Here is a 21,281-nt window from a genome sequence, read left to right as displayed (position 1 = left end):
CGTTCCTCATACAGTACTCCGGATTAAAGTCCAGCCTCAATCCTGCAGACATTGTCCAGAGTTCATGTATGAAAGGAAACTTCTAAAATGGTTTAAAGAGCTCTTTGTAGCGCAATCGCCAGATTAATTGTGATACCTCAACCCTCAAGTTGTGCTGCGCTGACGTAAAGAGAAATTGACAGGATTCGCGCCAGTGCCTGTTTCCGATCAATATCAATATCAATATCAGTCTTAATATGATACATTTCATCTGCATTTCATGTTTCAAACAAAACCTGCAGCGTCGGCCCATTTTTGTTGCCGGGTACAGATGCAAACGGCCCTCCGCCACCGCGACAATGCCCGAAGAGATTAGGGTCACCGCCGCAGACCTCTCGCAAGAGTCGCAGCACTTCCCCGATGTCCTATGACACCGTCACCACTGCGGCCCGCTATTATCTCCTTGTCAGGCTGGCGGCCCACTCCGCGGCGATGAGCTGGCACAGCATTCATCAAGGAGCTGGCTGTGTGGGAGGAAGTGTCTCCGCCGCAGGCCTCGCAACCGGCTTGTGTGCGCCTCCTCTATCTTTTGCAAAATAGCAGCGACGTGTGGAGGCTTCTCGCGCCCGCGGCTCCTCGAGTCCTTTACGCAACGTCCCGGTTAGTCTGAGCAGTCGCTCCTGTGCTGAGGAGAAGCACGACGCCACAATGAGCAACGTTTCTTTCCCCCTTTTGTTTACTGCATAAAGAAAAGTGCGGTGGAAATTCCGTAGTAGCTGTAATTTGTGACTTTGCACATCCGCCAGCTGTCGGTTCTGTGTGACAAAAAAAAACAACAGTTTTTTCGGCACAGCCACAAAAAAGACAGAGAGACAAGCTTTTTCCAAAATTGCTTGCTGACGCTTCAAACCTCAGCCGAGGAGGTTGTGTTTTTTATCTGTTTTTGTTTGTCTGCTTGTTAGTTAGACGGATTACGCAAAAAACATCTGAACTGATTTTCGGGACACTTTCGTGGAGGGTGTGGGTGCACGACCGGATAAACGGGGCGGATCCTGAAATGGCATTTTTCCGAGCGCCCTTCAAATTAAATCAGACGCTGAAAATTTGTCATAGAGAAAGAATCCGACTTTAAATCACATCTTGAAATGCTGCTGTTGCTTATATGAGGCAACATTTCTATAAATGTAGAAGCTGCTGTATTGTGTTGTGTATCATACAGGAACAGGATTGATCTTGTCTGTCAGGGCGGTGTATCGTGGTCCAGGGACACTTTAAGATGATTTACAGGTAAAATATCCACAGATTGAGACGTTAAGTGGTATTATCTTTATCATATTATTGCATTCGGTGGCAGGCTTATCGCTGATATTCGACTTTGGATTTCAAGTGGGCAGTACATTCACGTCGGAGGCTTGGGAAACAACGCAGATGATGTACATGGCAATAATAGGTCAACACTGAAAGCAGGAGAGTACAAAACTATACATTCTGCTATTTACATATAATATATGATGTTAAAGTGTCAGTAAGCGATTCTAGAGCAACACGCGCTTTGTAAAAATCAGCGAATATTTCCTCACCGTCTGTCAGCTGTTACTTCTGTGTGTTCGCCCGGGGTCCGTAAATCGAAAACAAAAACAAATGGTACGGACCGCACCACACAACACCGCGAGTTTATCACCTGTAGAACCCGTAAAGAGATGTGTTGGCGGGAAGCACTGCAACTCCGCAGGTTTGGCCTAGTGGTTAGTGCGTCAGACTCCTGTACCTGAGGTCACGGGTTCGAGACCCCGACCAGAGCAGTGAAATCACATCAACAGCAACAAAGACAGAAACAAGCTTTCTCCAGAAACGCTTACTGCCCCTTTAAGGGGACTCGAGGATTCGAACAGTTGATCAATTGATTGGTCATTTACCAGAAAATGAACAGCAACTATTTTGATAATCAGTTCATCATTCCAGTATTTTTTTTTCTTTCTGATTTCTATTATTTTAAGCTGAATTTTTTTCAAACTGTTGCTTGTTGCTGTATTTGGCATTTTCATAATGTACCGCCATTTTATTGAAAAAAAAAAAACCAGTTCATCAGGAAAGTTAAATGTCATACTAATTGATTTCCTGGTTGAAAGCTTGTTGCGTCCATTCGGGTGTAACGAACGAGGGGGGGGGGGGGGGGGGGGGGCGCTTCTACTCGAACCAATCTTTTATAATGGACGTTAACTGCGTATTGATTTGGGATATCATTTCATGGAGCAAGTTTGTCATCCTGTTAGATTTATCGTCAGACGACCGGTTCCAGCGTGGAATCTGTTGAACATGGACAGTGGCAGTGAGTGAGTGGGCGGGGTCTGGGGGTTTTAAGGACACCAGGAACTCCGCTCCCCGAGTCTTTTGTGAGCTTCGTTGCGAAACAAACCGAGCTGCTGCCCACTTCATAATTGCGAAGACGTGCCCGCCCACGCATCCGTGAGTGCTAGATTAGATTCTGGATAGGTATCAGAGTGAAGCGTCCTCACAACGTTTTCCAGAAAAAACAGACAAAAAGAGGTTGTATTTTTATTTTAATTTTACTGCAGGAATTTGCATTTAACCGTGTGTGTGTGTGTGTGTGTGGGCACAAGCAATCTGCTGTGTTTGGCCCGAACTACAGTTTTTTAAATCACCAGATTTTATCAGTCTACTGCATCTGACAGTGGAGTGAGCGGGGGGGAATATATCGCCGTATATGCTACAGATGTAAATGCTAATGGGATTTTTTTCCCCCAATTTTTTTTTATCTGTAACTCACTTCAGAGAATCTCCGGGACTTCTGTGATTGCCTGTCTTGCTTCTTCTTCTTCTTCTTCTTCTTCTTCTTCTTCTTCCGAGCCGTCTGTTCTTTTGGTTTTTGAAAGGGGAATTTCATCTCGGAACAATCAGATAAACAGCAGTTATCGTCTTTCATTTCTTCCTTTCTTTTTTTTTTTCTTTTCTCAACTGGCTCACTCTCTCTTTTTTTTTTTTTACCGGCCCCTTTGATGATGGCCAAGCTTTTGTCAGGCTCTTATTCCAATTGGCCTGGCATTTGGCTGCCACAGAGACGAACCTCCTTTTGAACAGATGAACCACGGTCGCACGTCAGACCCGATGACCCCCTTTTTTTAAAAAGGGGAGTGAAGGACATATGTGAGGTTTTTCTAGACGAACACGCTGCTCGGGATATTCGAAACTCTTTATTTTTAGCTTTTCGTCGGATCCCATTGAGTTTGTGCATTGAGACGCACAATGAGCCGTGGCCTTCCTCCCCCTCTCGTGCTTTTAGCGGCGTCTCTGTTTTGTCTGGATTCAGTCTTCCGCTTTTAGTTCAACACTGGAAGACTGGCTTTTTTTTCTCTTCCTTCCTCCGTCCTCCTTTGCAACACAAACACGCTCACCCCGCTTTCACCGTGTCCTCGATTAGCTCTGGGGCCTTATGATTATTATTATTATTATCATTATGAATACAGCAGAGTTGTGACTGTTCCTTATACGTGCAGCGCCGCCCCCCGAAATAGACCAAACGACTTCTGAATGTCAACGTTGGGCCAAGTGTCCCCTAAGAGTCCCCCCGCGTATTGTTTACAAGTCGGAGATGGCCGTGACCTGCCAGTAGCCTCCACTTTTCACGCTCCGCGCAGAAGCCAAGTCCTTTTTTATACGAGCGGCCTGTTTTGTCTGGGGCGGAGGAGGTTGTGTGGCTTTCCCAGTATACTCTGGGTCTGCGGCGATGGGAACCTTGCGGTTGGTGTGAATATAGTGTCGATAAAGGTCACACACACGCCAGAGAAGTCGCCGTGGCCCCCAGAAAGTCTGCCCCGATTTTCGTACAGAATTCGAAATTTTTCAAGCTTGTGTTTCCCCCCCCCCCCCCCCCCCCCCCTCCCACCGTGTGTCCGTCTCAGAGCAGGAATGCGCTCTGGGAAGTTTTTCAACACCTCCGAGACCCGAGCAGGAAGAAGAAGGAGGGCAACCCGACTTTGTGCTGCAGAATGCCTCGCTCGCATCCGCTCGGCCAATGCCCCACAAACAAAGGGCTGTTCTGTTTTGGCCGAGGAGGAGCTGAGGGATTCTGCTGCAGAGTGTATCTCCCTCCCCCTCCTCTGGTCCGAGAGTCGCGTTATATACGATCGCTCGGTCGCTATTTAGCTTCAGTCTTCATGCGTGTTAACTTTGACCCGAGATGGAAATAAAGCGCAGACCCGTACTGAAAAAACCCCAGAGATGACTTCTTTATGTCCCGGGTGACAGCAGACCGACGGAGAGAAGAAGCTCTGTGTTCCTGTTTCTGTGCTACTGTAAAGACCACGAGCGGGGCAGCGGAGTGGAAACACTTAGGCAGCGATTTTGGTTTTTGGAGCCGGGTTAGAATCTGTGCCAATTTGAGAAAGGCCTCCGGCAGCAGGGAGGGTGAGGGGTAGGAGGAAAGAGGGGGCGGGGCGGGCGAGAGGGGGGGTTGGGCATTTACATAGAAACAGCCTCTCTGACATTTTTCCACAGCTCATATTTTCAAATCTCTCATAATTGTCTTACAATTGTCTTATAATTTTCTTGTCTTCCTCATCAAGGTGACGATTTCTCAGAATTGGTCAAAGTGATAATGTGCTGCATCCTATTGTGCTGCGGGTTTATCAGATTACACTTTGCTTATGGTCACATTAGAATAATTACGGGCTCATTTTAATAATAATCCCTGTATAGATTACGATCCAGCCCTCGTGTGTGTGCGAGCGTACGGAGGCGTCGGTGAACTGTGACGGCTTCCATCTGCCCAACGGCGCTTGTGTTGCGTGATTGTCAGAGTCGCCGTTTCTTTAGGCTGCGAGGTTTGTGTAGGTGCTCGTCTGGGGGACGGCAGGCAGGCGGAAAATTATACAACATGAGAATATTTGATGATGCTCATGAATATTCTTTTTCTTTTGATAAGGGAGGAGGGGAGATGAGTCTTATTAAATCACAGGTTGAACTGCCAGGTTGCCACACGCCAACTGACCTCCACTGGCATTTATTTGAGATTGATATTTACTGCTAGAAAAAAGTATACGTCTGTTCCTGGGGCCTGAACTGAAAAGCGAGTTCAACATATCCAGGATATGTTTTCGTTAGCCGGCTTGAGTTGGCATAACATCCTATAACATAACCATCCTGGATAACGTGTGCTACGAAGCTGGATATCAACTCAGTCTCAGTCAACCCTGGGTTTTCCTCTCCGCGCGGAAGAAGGTCATTCATTTATTGAGTTAAGTTTCTGCCATACACACAAGTTGGAAAACATCTGCTGTCCGAAAATCTTAAAAGCTAAATCCTAAAATGCTGTCCCGTTGTCGGCAGAACGAGCTGTGCTCGCCTGTATGGATGTGCCCACGTCAGCCTCAGAAGAAGAAAAAAAACAAAACATGGCAAACCTGACGAATGTCAGAGCAGATCGCTACGTTTCTAATAAAACATGCAACAGATAAATAAGGAAAAGCACAATAGGTCCCCTGTCAAGCAGTCACTGAAGAGTCTTTGCTTGTTGCCGAGGGACTTCTAAATAAGTAATCGTGCAGCACAGTGCAACCCGTCATGAAAAGGAAAAGGACACATAACGTGTTAATCTGCGATATTTAGAGATGCTGGTAGGCGGATCTTGTTACCTGTGGACACTCAGTTTCCTCAGTTGCATATTTAGATACGAGATATGAGAGTGATGTTGCTCTTCTCATCTGATCCTCTGCAGTAAATAAGCATCTTTCTATTCACGGAATCAAAAGATTCAATTAAAATCCAAGGATGTAGTCGGTCGAAAAGAAAGAAGATAAGAATCTTTCATCTCTTATCAAAACCGTCTTTTCTACTGGGTTCAAACGGAACCAGCTTTCAGAACAAGTTCATACCGAGTCAAAATATTAAAATAAATGTTAGGATCTGAGATAATAGAGTGAGTATTATCTCTCCTCCCGCTACCGAAGCATCTCGTCACCAATCCGCGAGGTGCAGGAGGAGGTAGATGACAACGATGCAGCCCCGGTTTGAAGGAAACGGAAAACAAAAACCCAGCGCAGGCTGTACTTAGGATTCCACCGTGAGCGAGGGATGAGGACGGACGCAGAAGCCGTGGATTTAGCGAACTGCCGTGCCAGTAGTTATAATAACACAGTATCGGTGTTCTGCTGGAGCGGGTGAAGCGATAATAGACACCCCCCCCCCCCCCCCTTTTTTTTCCAACAACCACATTCCTGCTCCGCGGTTGTTACAGCAACTTCAATTAGATTGATTTCCACTATCATAAAATACATTTTTAAGTTTTAGTTTTAGTTTTTCCTCCTAATTTTTTGGCTCATAGTTCTTGTACTTGGTCATGAGGGGCACTTGGCAGGAGTCGAGGGCTTCTATTAAGTCGAAGAATCTTGTAAACCCCCCCCCCCCCCCCGCACACACACACACACACACACACATACAGACACACATATGAAAGCCCCTCTTAGTTATGAATCACAGCTGTAATTAAGACGGTTATATTCCTGGCTCGGCGGAATGAGGAATGTTACAGGAGCGTGTGGCCACTTCAAGAGGACGCTCATCCTGTGAAGCATTTTGGGGGGGGGGGGGGGGGGCTTTTTTTTATTCATTTCCTTCCATCGGTGACACATTTGCACGTGCTCCCAAAGTAAACTGTAGCTCTACTTTAGTACAGAGATAAGTACGGGAGAGTATAAGGGCCAGGCATAAGGGGGAAAAAATGAGGGGGAAGATTTCTTTTATTTATTTAACATTTCGACAATAAAATAGTAATGACGAGAATAAAGTCGAAATGTCCAGAATAAAGTCAAAATGTCCAGAATAAAGTCAAAATGTCCAGAATAAAGTCAAAATGTCCACCATAGAGATGGAAATGTCCCTAAACGTCCGTGTTGTGGTTCCAGTTCAGCTGTCACACATCCACGTTAGCTAACGTTAGCAAAGCTACGCTAGCTTCGGTAGGTGGGGGGTCAGGACGCACGTAGACGCTCACGTTGCAAACGCCCGTTGTCACCGCGTTGTTTCTTCCAGATTCAGCCTGTCGATAATAATATCGCAACTTTACAACTTGGTTAGCACCTAGCGTTAGCTTAGCAAACTGGCTAGCAAAACATCGACATCCGGTTGTTTGGTGCTGATGAAAAGGGAAGAAAAAAAATCTTCCCCGTCATTTCTATTCTTCTTATGACTGGCCCTAATACCCTTCCATAGATAAGTCCTTACAGCAGTCAGAGACGAGACTTTCAGGAAAACTACGTGACTCTTGGGCGGGTGTGTGTTTGTGTGTGTCATTCGGAGAGCGTGGCGGTCGACCCAGAGCGAGGACCTGAACCACATCTTCCCTCCGTGAATGGAGCTTTCTTTTTACCCCGTCAAGAGACAGAAGTGATTTACCACCAATCATCACAAATGAAAAAGAGGGGCGCCCTCCTCCTCCTCCTCCTCCTCCTCCACCGTCTCTCTGAGCAGCCCTTTGTCCCCGATGGCACAGGGCAAGGCCGTGTCTGCACTTAAAAAAAAAAAAAAGGAAGGTCAACCAAACTCTTAACATCTCCATGGTTTGGTGCTGTGTTTTTTCGTGTGTGTTAACTTTCCTTCTGGTCAAATGTGAGACCTCGCTGGAGAGACCGCGGGATCTTCTGGCCGACAGACAACACAAACACAGTCGTAAAGGAGCGAGCACCAGTTTATTTCTTCTGGGCTGTGGAATTTCTCCCTGACGAGAGACAAAGATGTTCTCTCGCTCGCTCGCCTCCGACTCCCCCGGCGACACGTCTTCTGGGGTGTCTTGTTTTTTACGCGACAATTGGATGCGTATAATTCGTATGAACCCAACGGATGAATCCGAAACTTAACTGTGAAGTGACAAAATGTTGAGTGAGTTTTATGACGGGTTTGATGCCAAGAACAATTTTGGGTTCTGAGAGGCGAGGGAGCTCCGAAGCAGCATTTACGCAGAAAATGTAAAAAAGCTTTTTATGTGATAGTTAAAGACGATTCCAACACATTTTCGGCGGCGATGCCGCGGCCGAAAATTGCACGACACTGAACCAAAAGAGAACATTTGACAGATGCCTCCTGCGACCAAAACACAATAAACGCCCTCTCCTTTTTAAAGTAGACATATTATGCTCATATTCAGGCTCGTACTTTTAATTTTGGTGACCACTTGAAAAGGTTTACATGCTCTAATTTTCAGAAAAGGCAGCAGTGTTCTCATACTGCCCATTCCTGCGGCTCCTCTTTTCACCCTCTGCCTAAAACACCTGGATTTCTTTTAGCCCCGCCCCCTCCCTATCAACCCCATAGGTCTGCTCCGATTGGCCAGCTGGCCCAGTCTGTTGTGATTGGTCAATCAATTTCAAAATGTGTAGGAAATGTCACGCCCCATCGTCTCCGTGCCTCGATTTCCACCGACGACTTATTTAATTAGCTTACCTCCCTCCCCTCCCCCTTTTTTTCTTGAAATAGGCTTACACACTTACACAGACGAGCCTGATTTATGCCCGTATTCATTTATGACTTGTCGTCTGCGAGGCTGCACGTTGAGCCTCACTCTGGATGAGCCGGCGACCGTAATCCTCGCTGAATACTGTAATTTCACCGCCCCGCAGTCTGACAGCCGAGGGGCAAATTACAGGTCTGTGCCCTGTCTGTGCCTCCTAACACCTTTAAGGTGCTGCGCGGCACAGTAACGTGATTCTGAACGTGGCCGACAGACCGGCTGGCCTCTTATCTCCTCTTGAGGTGATGCCCTCCATCGGTATGTGGCATGCCCCTCCCTGCCACATGTTTATAGACTTGAGATTTCATATGTATTCATTTTAAGGCTGTTGTACAGTGCACAACTTGTCGTTTTGGGACTTTAATTGATGGGTATTTCAATCAAGTCTTAATTTTAACTTCAGTTGAACTAAAGGGAAGGGGATTCTTGGCACGTTTCAGGCTAGTTTGGCTTCAAGCAAGTCTTTAAAGTAAAGACTATTTTTTTTCCCCCGATACCTTTTGACCTGCATGCCAAGGATGACTTTGCAAGTACCTGATTCCCACAGCTTCCCCCGTCCCCCTGCGTTGAATCCTTTCAATTTCCCTGTGAAATCTTTTTTTCCAAAATGGTTCCAGACTTTGTCCTGGCCCTTTTTTTTTTTTTTTTTTTTGGCGATAGCAGATAATGGCTTGTTTGACTCGATGGCTAATAAAACACGGCTGACGTGCCAGGTGAGTGGAAACATGTGGCGGCGGGGCATGGGAGGGGGGCTAAATGAGGTCACCTGGAGGTCAGCCAGCGTAATGATGAACAAAAACCCACGGGGGGGGGGGGGGGGGGGGGGGGGGGCAGATATTGAGGAAATTTGATCCCCGGCGAGGGAAGTTTTGTATCTCCGGAAAGTAATTGGTAATTTTAGTTGAGCTTTTTTTTTTATGACATGATTGGGGCTGTAAACTTCACGATTATTTTCATTATCTATCAATTGATCGGTCCATAACATTGAAGCGCATGGAATCTTCCTCCAAAGATATTTAGTTTACTGTCGTAGAGGAGCAAAGAAACCAGAAATTAATCACATGTAGAAGCTGAAATCAGAGAATTTTGACTCTTTTTTTGCATAAAAACTACCGATTAATTGATGATCAAAATAATTGGAGATTAATTTAGTTGGCGATTACTGACTGTTGCAACTCTAGACATGATTGGTTTGTTAAATGTTTTATGTTTTTTTATGGAAACTATTTAGCACATAAAAGATTTGGAACTTTATTAACTTAAGAGCGAAAATATGAAAAACAGATTACGCCACATGAAAAGAGAGATCACTGCCTCGACAAGTCCTACTCTTTAACCCGATTACAGAAATTGGTGAATACACAGTTTGAATTTCCTTTATTCAATTCATGCACCGTTTGATTTATGTATTCCTGGCTCGACGCTCTGTTGTGTCAGTTCTCTTTTTCTCTGGGATGAAATTCCCAGGCGACTCCGCAGCTGCGAGAAGCTCTGTGATATATCATGACACCTCTCTCGGAGAAACCCAGTGTGGAATCCAGCGAGGGGGGGGGGGGAAGGCCAGGTGTTGGCGACCAGGTGCGCTGCCACGTGATTCGCTCTCTTGTCACCGTGGTAATGAGCTTCTGTCATTCAAAGACACGAGCACGGGACGGAAAATTCAGCGTTTCGGCGGCACGCCGTAGACGGATGTATGGTTCTTCGTGCAGGTGGTGTATCAGGGTGCAGCTCCCCCGCTGAGCCACGCTGTTCTGTGGTAACTGTATTCCAGTTTGCCCCACCCACCCCTCCTCCACCTCATCTGCCCTGCTCAGCTGCACCGCGACAGGTTTGACTGGAAAACCCGTTTGCATCCTGTTTGAAAATTCAGCAGCTTGAGGCATGTTGGGGCAGGACTCTCGTCTCTTCACGTGCCTTCTGCCTCTGGCGTTACACAAATTAATTGTTAAAGCGCAATCGTCTCGGCGTGTCTCCACTGACGGTCGTTTGGTGCGGCGGTAAATATGCCGCACGCATAGAGTGCAGTCGCTAATCTAAAGTGATTTTTCTTTGCACAGTTGAAGCCAAAGCTTCTCGTGCTTTGCTTTTGTCTCCTCTCACTGAAGATTAAAAAGAAAGTGTTTTCTTTATTTGTCAGTTAATGTAGAAATGAGTGCGTGTACAAAGAACTCCAACAGTATTTTTCAAAGCTTTAAACGGCAGCACGCTTTTCCAAAAGGACTGTTGTTTGCAGACCGTTGGAGCAGACTCTGGCCCACATACTTTGTGTTCAAGGATGTTTGGCGCGCTCGTGTTTTTTGGAGCGGGGGAACGCTGCAGCTGTCGAGCAGACGTTTTTCTCGAGCGAAGGGGTTTACTGGAGAGCCCCGAGGAAGAGAGGGGCAAGCGGGGGCTTGGGTTTCTGTTTTCTCTACGGATCCGGTGACTTGAAAAGACGGTGTCTCTCGCCGAGGACGTGCCAAAGATCTTTCTCGGCGCTGCCATTCCAGAATCCGCCGGGGTCGGCGGGCGTCGGACCTGTCTCCCGCGGGCACGCTGCCCTCGTTTGTCATCTGAAAAATTAATCTGGAAGGCAAACAGTCCCTCTTTTGTAGGCGAGCCCCTGTCTCTCGTGGACGGTATCCAGTTCTGTAACGAGCAGCAGCTGTCTCCGAGGCCCCGTACGCAGGAGCCGCGTCCCTCGGCCTGATGAATGTGTCACTTGTTGCTTGTTTAGCAGTCGCCTTTGTTCGGACTCTGAATCGTCCTCTCTCTCGCACACACAAAAAGTAGCCCAAGCACACACACACACGCACACACACACACACAGAGAGAGTACACAGCAAACCCCACGTTCTAATCGTGCAAAAATCTAGGCCGTCATGACTGTTTTCGGTTTTGGAACGGGAGAAAATTGTTCTTGGAGAGCATCGGAACATTTGTAGCCAGCGAGAGTTCTCGCATTCTTCCGCAGTACTTAATAGTAGTTTCTCCTCCTCTTACACCGCAAGTCTTCAAATGCAGGTTGGACGACCCCCCCCCCCCCCCCCCGCCATGTGGTAGTTTTTTTTTGGGGGTGTTTCATCTGCATGAGCGAGGCGGCGATAATGCCATGACTTTACAGACTCGACATCCAGGCCTTATAAAGTGATGTGCGCCGATGAAGTGGAAACTGTCGGTCATCTTCCACTGCGTGCAGCAACTGAGAGAAAACGGTCCTCTTTGGCTCGTGCTGACTGGAGGCTCTCGCTTGTTTCTCTCTCACAGAAATTGATTTTTAATCCAGACAACTGCTTTATTTCATGCTGGCTGCAGTCAAACTCCTGTCTCCCTCTTCCCTCCTCCAGCTCTCCCAGTCACCGTATCTTCATAATTTGGTGTGTCAGCGGCTGTGGAATGTCGGAGAAACTGTTTATCATAAACTACGGCACAGGAGCAAAACATTTTCTTTTGTTCCCCAGAGAAAATATTCACGATGGAGTTGCATCTCGACAATTGGCACGCTGTGTGGTTTTCACTCAGTCACTCAGTGAATAGAGCGAACGGGAGGACCAACATTGACACTGAATATCACCCTTATTTCCTTCTTTTTAGTCCCTTTAAATCATCGTTTTCTCCCCCCCTTCAATGGCCTCTTCCCCCCGCTTCCCAGCTCGTGAGTTTCCTGTCCCGGCTGGAACAAACCCAGAATGTCCAAAGAAGGCTTGGGTCCAGCAGGAGTAGGAGGACCAGTCAGTGACGTCGGGGGCCCCGGGGATCATACCAGGCCTGCGACATCTGTCTTTTCCACATAACAGCATTATAATTAAAGAGAAAGAGATTTTTTTTTGGTACCTTTGTTGACTAAGACACTACAACAACAAAAAAAGGAGGGGAGGAAGCATGTGCACCAGCTAGTTTGGCCTTTGAAACTAAACAAAGGAATTTGAGAGAGTAAAAACTAAAAAAAAAAAGGCTGGAGGAAATAAGAAGAGGAAGAGTGGGGGGAAAAATCCTCTGATGGCATGATAGGCTGAAATTTGATCTTTAATGCTTGAAGAGGAGTAGAGCGAGGACACAGGGAGCAGGTATGCACTTTCAGGATCACGTGGTGCCTTCGAGGGAGTTCTGTGTCTTTTAATACGCACCTGAAGGTTTACCAGCCGTCAGTTCTTCCCAGGCTACGGTCAGGATTTATCAGTTTTTAAGCAAAGGTTTGAAATATATATATGCCATCTTTAATGGTTTTAGTACTAGAAGTGCAGGGGATATTTGTTTCCCTACACTGTGGCTGTTGGATTGTGTGAGCGTGGTGCAGGCGCGAGGGGTGAAAAATGCACTCGGCTCCTGAAAACAATGACGGGCTGAAAGTGGGTTAGGGTCAATGAGTTGCCGTGATGATCGGGCAATTATATTGTACAACGCTCGAGAGTTAGTTACTTTATGGCTTTGTCAATTCAGACTGTTTGCACAGCGGCCCCCCCTCCGTTTGTCAAACATTAAACTGTAGTCATGAATATTGAGAAAAAGCCAAACATGATTTTTTTGGTCTTTGAAGAGGGTTATTGTTTTTAATATGTATCTGAGGTTTTGTTCTGGTTCGAATTGTAGAACTGCAGAACTACATGTTTCCGTCCATATGCTCCCGATTATAATAAAGTCCTTTATTTCAAAACTCACCCCCTACTTCTCTGGGGTTAGCAACTCTGTCGTAAAAACATTTTTGGCAATCGGTACTTATTGTGAAGTCCAACCAAAGGGTGGTGTTCTATTAGAGTTAATCCCCAAAAACAGACTTTTCTTCTGGTTCTCTCCTCCTGCCATGTGTGAAAGGACACAATTATATACCGTCAGTATCTCCGGCGTGTATTCGTACACTTCAACAGTTTTTATCGCAGTTGGAAACACAGCGAAGGCCTCAAGGACGAAGGGGGAAGAGGAGATTACCACGAGGTGCCCGTTTAGCGGGTGCGCGCTTATCTTTAAACAAACTCAGGAGCCGACGATAAAGAAAACCCATTGCTCCTCGTTGTTTACCCAGGATCTCCAGTCCAAACTGTCAGCGGCCGCTTGGGAACTCTTGTTAAACTCATCAGGTTATCTGGCCTCCAGGTGCGGTTACCACAGCGGGCCTTGTGTGGAATAAGATTTCACGGCCGGGTTTTCTCTGCCAAACAAAAATAGCAGTCGCACGAGCAAAGCCCCGCCTCGGGCTCGGTGACGGAGTCTAAACTCACATTATGTCCGGGGGGAAATTGGTGTTGTATAATCAAAGCAATCACGTATCACCGTTTAGGATGAAAGTGTCGGTGCAGAATTTTTTATTTCTGCTCAATTGGTTCTTTTCAAAATATTTTTTTCCCCCTGTACTTTCATGTGAGTACATAAAATGTTCAGTCGATAACAAAAAATCCAAAACCTTAATTGCCTAATTTTTTAAGTTGATCTTAATGAGTCTGTTCAGCCTGGCATATTGAGTGGACCCCTTTTCTACAGAGCCAAATGCTTCAGCTCCAGAAGAAAGACTGTAATTCATTGTAAATGGTGCACTAATGTATGTCAATAACACAGAGAGAGCCTGACATTTTTTTTTTCTTTCACCGCCTGTCCCAGTAAACCCCCCCGAGAACCATGGGAACTGTAAATAAAAGTATGCAGAAAACGCTCTCCTCGACCCCCTCCGGCTGTAGGCTACGCAGACCGTGAACAGATTGTTTTAACATGCGGGAAAGTTCACTTTGTGCCCATTAGCCGGGGCCATAATGGAGCCATTTCTCACGTCTCGGAGAGGAATTACCATTAAAGATCATTCATTAAGACCCACTGTGATCATTTTTTTCCCTTCTTCTCTCCAGAAGGATTTGTAAAGGTCTGTGCTGAGAGCATGTAGCACAATATTATGTGAGGCACTTGAGGGATGTTTATCAGGCAATTGATGTGCTGCAGGCATGGAAATGATGTCCCCCCCCCTTTGCTGTCCACCGACTTCATTCTTGCCCATTTCCATCCCTTATTGCAGATTTGCTCCCGCTGATTAAGCACTAATAACCTCTACAGTCAGTCGATGGGTTGAATGACCAGCGAAACAGGCTTCAGTGTCGGAAGGAATTATATTTTTTCCTCAGGGTTCCAGACCATTATGGGTATTATTTTTTTTACAGACTCTGTGAACAGACTGGTGCTTTCTGTTCAAAGAGTGTTTATACGTGTGGGTGAAGTGGCTCATGGATAAGCAACAGCACTGGGCATATTTTTAAATAATCGATTCATCATATCGGCCGTGTTTATACAGACATTATTAATGGGGTTTTTTAAATTGTCACAGCTGAAATAGCTTCTGCACTAGACACAACACGGTGTGCTAATTGGCAGGATTTTGTTTTCATTGTTGCTTTATGGGCTCAACTGATAGCGAGCTCCTGCTGATCGTGTCTGCTTCCAGCAGCCAAAGGGGTCGTGCTCTCAATTCCTCTGAAAGGCTTTTCTTTTAACACCATGGCTTTACTGTTAATTATCCCAAGCCTTGGGAAATTAAAGGTTGGCCTTACCTAATTATCCTAAGGTACAAGATCAGTGGATAAATACTGGGTATGATCTCAAGGTCAGACTCTGGATAATGACTCAAGGGGCACTGTGGGGAAAGTAACACCAAACATCATTAACTAGGATTCCTTCCATCACAAACCTATCTTCTGTTTTCAGACTTGTCTCAAGTCCCATTTCTTTTCTTCCAGGTTTCCGCAAAATCAGCCTTGACGATCTGCGCAAGGCCTACATCGTCAAGGATGTGCAGCAGTACATCCTCCACAGGTTGGACCAGGAGGAGGCCCTGAGGCAGCACCTCACCAAGGAGACGGCTGAGATGCTCAACCAACTTCACATCAAAAGCAGCGGCTGCTTCCTCTACCTGGAGCGTGTGCTGGATGGCGTGGTGGAGAGCTTCATCATGCTGCGGGAGATACGTGACATCCCTGGAACTCTCAACGGCCTCTATCTGTGGCTCTGCCAGAGACTATTTGTGAGGAAACAGTTTGCCAAGGTCCAACCCATCCTTAACGTAATCCTGGCAACATGCAGGCCACTCACAGTCAAAGAACTGTACCATGCAGTCTGGACCAAAAATATGACACTGACTATGGAAGAGTTTCAGAAAAAAATGGACATTCTCTCCAAGTTGTTGGTCGACGGTCTTGGGGGGACTAAAATCCTTTTTCACTACAGTTTTGCAGAGTGGCTACTGGATGTGAAGCATTGCACCCAGAAATACTTGTGTAATGCGGCAGAGGGACATAGGATGTTGGCGATGAGCTACACCTGCCGGGCAAAGCAGCTGAAACCACTCGAAGTGCAGGAATTTGCACTACACCTCGTCAATTCCAATCTGCAGATTGAGCCATTTAATCTGGCTCTTTGGATGGTCTGGAATGGAACTCCTGCTAATGACTCCCTGACAACCTCCATACCAAGAGAACAGGAAGTTCTGCAACTTCTGGTCAAAGCCGGAGCTCATGTTAACAACGAGGATGACCATGCCTCTTGTATTGTACAACAGGCCCTGGAAAGAGAGGACTCAATAAGGACATTACTTGACAACGGGGCGTCCGTGAACCAGTGTGACTCCAGTGGAAGAACTCTACTGGCCAACGCTGCATACAGTGGAAACCTCGATGTGGTCAACTTGCTCATATCTAGAGGGGCAAACATGGAGCTGGAAGACAACCACGGACAAACGGCACTTACTCTCGCCGCAAGGCAGGGCCATACTAAAGTGGTTAACTGCCTAATTGGCTGTGAGGCCAACATCAACCACACAGATCATGATGGATGGACGGCCCTCCGCTCGGCAGCTTGGGGTGGACATTCAGAAGTTGTGTCTGCTCTGCTCTACGCCGGTGCCAAAGTGGACTGCGCTGATGCAGATGGTAGAACTGCTCTGAGAGCGGCAGCCTGGGGAGGTCACGAAGATATAGTGTTGAACCTTCTTCAGCATGGGGCTGAGGTCAACAAAGCAGACAATGAAGGAAGAACGGCTCTTATTGCTGCGGCGTACATGGGGCACCGAGAGATTGTTGAGCACCTCCTAGAACACGGGGCGGAGGTTAATCATGAAGATGTGGATGGGAGGACTGCCCTGTCCGTCGCCGCCCTTTGCGTTCCTGCAAGTAAAGGCCACGCTTCTGTCGTGAGCCTTCTGATCGACAGGGGAGCAGAGGTCGACCACTGTGACAAAGACTGCATGACTCCTCTCCTTGTGGCTGGCTATGAAGGACACGTTGATGTAGTTGACCTGCTTTTGGAAGGTGGAGCCGATGTGGATCATACAGACAACAATGGTCGCACACCTCTTCTTGCAGCCGCATCGATGGGCCACGCCTCGGTTGTCAACACCTTACTCTTCTGGGGTGCTGCTGTCGATAGCATCGACAGCGAGGGAAGGACTGTGCTGAGCATTGCATCTGCTCAGGGTAACGTGGAAGTGGTCAGAACTCTGCTGGACAGAGGTCTGGATGAGAATCACCGGGACGATGCAGGCTGGACCCCGCTACACATGGCTTCGTTTGAGGGCCACCGGCAAGTGTGCGACGCCCTTATTGAGCAAGGTGCTCGTTGTATTGAGGTAGATAATGACGGTAGAATACCGCTGATATTAGCTGCACAAGAGGGACATTATGACTGTGTGCAAATTCTTCTGGAAAACAAGTCGTGCATTGACCAGAGAGGGTATGACGGGAGGAATGCTCTCAGGGTGGCTGCACTGGAAGGCCACAGGGACATTGTCGAACTGCTGCTGAGCCACGGTGCTGATATAGATCACAAAGACGCAGATGGACGCCCGACACTCTACATATTGGCACTTGAAAATCAGCTAGCCATGGCAGAGTATTTCCTTGAAAACGGAGCAAACGTGGAAGCCAGCGACACTGAAGGCAGAACGGCCCTCCACGTTTCCTGCTGGCAAGGGCATGTTGAAATGGTGAGGCTGCTGATTAACTATCATGCGGACGTCAACGCCTGTGACAACGAGAAGCGGTCTGCCCTCCAGTCCGCTGCGTGGCAAGGCCACACAAAAGTCGTGCAGTTTCTGATAGAGAACTGCACACATGTGGATCACACTTGCAACCAGGGAGCGACAGCACTAGGCATAGCTGCACAGGAGGGTCACATCGATGTCGTGCAAATACTTCTTGAAAACGGTGCCGACCCCAACCACGCTGACCAGTTTGGACGCACAGCAATGAGAGTGGCAGCAAAAGGTGGCCATTCGATGATCGTAAAACTTCTAGAAAAGTATGGGGCCACAACTCAAAATGGCTGCAATCCATCCCCAGTACACACCCTGGAGGAAAAAACACCATTGGCGGTGACTGGTAAAATGCACTCCCTCACCATTAAATCAAGTAGTTCTGGCAGCACTGGGGCAGGAGATATGCAGTCGTCCGGACGCTGTATACCCAACGGACCTGTACATGCTTTCAGTTCACCGTCAGAATCTCCTGATTCCACTGTAGATAGACAGAAATCCTCCTTGTCCAATAATTCCCTCAAGAGTTCGAAGAACTCCTCCTTGAGAACCACATCCTCCACGGCCACGGCGCAGACTGTGCCGATAGACAGTTTTCACGGACTGACGTTCACAGAACAAATCCAACAGCACTCGCTGCCGCGTAGCCGGAGCAGGCAGTCCATCGTTTCCCCTTCCTCCACGACCAAGTCCATTGGTCAGCAGCCATCTTCTCCATCAAGTGACTTTGACTGGTCTCAGTTGAAATCTGGTCTCAAGTCAACAAAGGGAAGTAAGACCGGAAATGGGACATCGAACGGTAAAGGCGGGGACAAGAAAAAGAGCAAGAACAGCGGATCAACACAAGGCCAGGTTTTGGAGTACGAGATGACACAGTTCGACAAGAGGATCGCTCTCAACAAATCAGTGGCGAACATTTCGGTGAAGGATCCCCATTGTAAGATCGTGATCGGTGGTTCGATTCAGCAGGAGAGGGGACAGAGCCAGGATCAATTCTTCATCCAGCAGCAGAGCTGCGCCGAGAAGAAGCGAAACGGCATCATGACCAACCCCAACTATCATCTACAGGGTAATCAGGTTTTCCTGGGTAGGGTGTCGGTTCCTCGGGCTGTGCAGAACAGGGGCCACCAGGACGTTCTAGAGAACTATCCCATAGGGGAAACCGAGCTAAGCCTTAAACAAGCCCTGAAACTGCAGATTGAAGGATCCGACCCCGGGTTTAACTACAAAAAGGAGACTCCATTATAGCTGGTAAGAGACAATTTTCAAAATGACCCTCCAAAATTTACGCTCCTTGAATTACGTCAAGCATTTGTCTCAAAAGTTGAAATGAAGGTCAGGGTGACAAGCTCACAGGTGTTTTCTTGATTTACAGTGGCTAATTTAGAGACTAATAACAGACTTTAAGTTGTTACTGGATTGCACTCAGAGCCATCATTAGTTGGATTTAATCAGACCTGCACGAAGAATGCCTCGATCTGGATGAGCAGACTTTCCTCCCGAACCAAACATTAACCCAAGTCGCCCCAATACCGTTGCAGATGTCTTGAATGCCATTCGTCATGCAGACCATTGGAGGGATTGTGCCAAAGCAACTGTTTTCATCTGCATAAAAAAAACGTTGTTGTGGGCTTTTTGTTCAATCATCAGTGGGGAAACCTAAAAACAATACCTAGGGAAGAGGGTTGATTGGTTGATTGATCTATGGCTCTCTGTGAAATGATATTCAATGTGCCTACATCTGTTACAACCTTCTTCATTTACTCATGCAAACTATCTTTTTTTTTTTTAATTTAATGTAATGCTATTTAAGAAACAGTGTATGCACTTTTAAAAAAGACTTTCAACGACAGACATGCATTTGTTCCATTTACTTTGTATCCCATCCATGTTTTATCAAAGTAAATGTTTGATAGAAAACATCCAATGCATTTTTTTAATTTTATATCATGTTTGTTCCGTCTGTTATATTTTTCTCACACTGACAGCAATGTAACACTGAGTACATTGTCACAAACCAGAGGACATAACGGTAACTGATGTCACGGTATGAACGTAAGCGCATTTATAGTCTTCTGCCTTCTAGAGACCCTAAATAATCTGTGTTAACCTCGATCAGTGTGCTCAGACCTTCGTTGTGTGTAACGTATTGATAGCTAACGGCAGTTTACTTCATGGGTATATACAAGCATATTTATTTTTTTTGGAGAAAAGCCACTTTTGCTGCATTTTGTTGTCGCATTAGCTCTACCATGGTGCTCAGTGTTCAGAAGTTGCCTGCGGTTATTTTGGACTCCTGCTTTTGTTGGCTTTGTGCATTTCTGTATTATTACAACTGTCTTAAGAGAGAGATTCATTGAACATGTTGGAGGGGAAAAAAAGTTAATTTTGTCCCTATGGGATTTTTTTTTTTAAACTTCTGTGTTTCTGTTTTTTTCGTGTGCATACAAAATATTTAAATAACCCATTGTGTACCGTTGACAAAGGTTTGGTGCTACACGCAGCAATTTCCAGTGACAGCAGTGATTTGAGAAAAAGAAAATGGGAAAAAAAGCATTTGTCTGCGTTTGTCCCCGAGTAACATGTATAACCCCTCTGCAACGCAAGAAACAAAATCCCAGCTTTGTTTTCTTATCGTCACGTGGCTCATTTTCAGTGATTCCTTGTGGATGTTTCAGGCGCATGACACATTGAAAAAAACGGCTCAGAAAAGGGGGGTTCAGCCATCATCTCGCGGCTGTCAGTGTTTGAAATGCAAAAATTGTTAAAGCCAAAGTTTGAAACAGCGGTAATCGGTGTCCCGCCTCCTCCTCCCCGCGAGGAGCTGAAAATCAGCTCAACGGGACTTAACCCCCCGCGGGAGAAGGAAGGGGGGGAGGAGGTGCTCGACTGTGGCACCGAGGGAACCGAACAACATCTGTTTCACATGAACTATAGGGAGCTGCGTTAGCGTTTACAGGCTGTGTCATATTTTTGCAGGCTTTTCATACCGTTAACAGTGAGCTATTTTTTGCAGAGGACCCGGGGGGGGGGGGGGGGGGGAGTAGGAAACCTATCGCATGCACAAACACTTATAAGCCCCTAGTAAAAGCTCTCAGCTCTTCGGTACCACCAGTAGCTCACACGTTTGCCATGAAGGGGTCAATAGAAGGATTCAAGGCAGGAATCGAGTCTGGAGAACAGTGTTGGACAAACAAACTGTATTGTCTTGTTGAGCAGTTATCTCGTCTGTCTTGACCATGTGTTGTCCGTCATCTTTGATTTTGACTGTCAGTGGTTGGATTGTAAATAGCTTTCCCGATGTACAATCGACTTTCAGTTAAAAAAAGGAATTCCTGTATTATATGAAGTGGAATTTTTCTGATGTATATTAAAAGTGCTTAATAAACATATTTGCTTTACTGCTGAAAAAGACAAAGATCTTTTGCCAAATTTGTTCATATTCAGGAGCTGGATGTAAACAAACGAATGCAGTGATTTCATGTCATGGCGACCCAGTTACCTGCCTACGGAAGAATATTAGGGCCAGGCATAAGGAAAAAAAAACCTAACCCTACTTGAACCAATTAATGGATTATCAAAATAGTTGGCCATTAATTTAGTAATCGGTTACTAATCGATTAGCTGTTGCAGCTCTAGTGTGCGATGCATTTATTGGCCAAGCATGTTAATATATAAGGAACGTGACTCTTTGTTTCTCTAAATAAACCTCCGCACTAATACAGTAGACATGCAGCTTAGTTATCCCCTGGAATCATTCATATCAATAGAGTGATGACTTCTATTTTGCAAAAAAAAACA

At 46.4% G+C, this 21,281-nt stretch overlaps 1 protein-coding gene across 5 annotated transcripts in view; it reads left to right on the top strand.

Annotated features, from left to right (window-relative positions):
- ankrd50 (ankyrin repeat domain 50) overlaps positions 1 to 20,894 on the top strand; it is a 68,293-nt gene extending 47,399 nt beyond the window's left edge. For 4 of the 5 annotated variants that reach the window (XM_047334254.1, XM_047334252.1, XM_047334251.1 and 1 more), the window contains one exon: positions 15,193 to 20,894. In XM_047334254.1, coding sequence (XP_047190210.1) covers positions 15,193 to 18,728 — 3,536 coding nt within the window. In that variant the 3' untranslated portion in view covers positions 18,729 to 20,894. The remainder of the gene's footprint in view (positions 1 to 15,192) is intronic. The other variant, XM_047334255.1, reaches the window with a different exon arrangement.
- The last annotated feature ends 387 nt before the right edge of the window (positions 20,895 to 21,281 follow it).

This window comes from Scophthalmus maximus, chromosome 9, assembly GCF_022379125.1.
Source record: "Scophthalmus maximus strain ysfricsl-2021 chromosome 9, ASM2237912v1, whole genome shotgun sequence".
Classification (NCBI taxonomy): Eukaryota; Metazoa; Chordata; class Actinopteri; order Pleuronectiformes; family Scophthalmidae; genus Scophthalmus; species Scophthalmus maximus.
The sequence above is the reverse complement of the archived record's forward strand: the minus strand, read 5'-3'. Positions and strand labels throughout refer to the sequence as shown.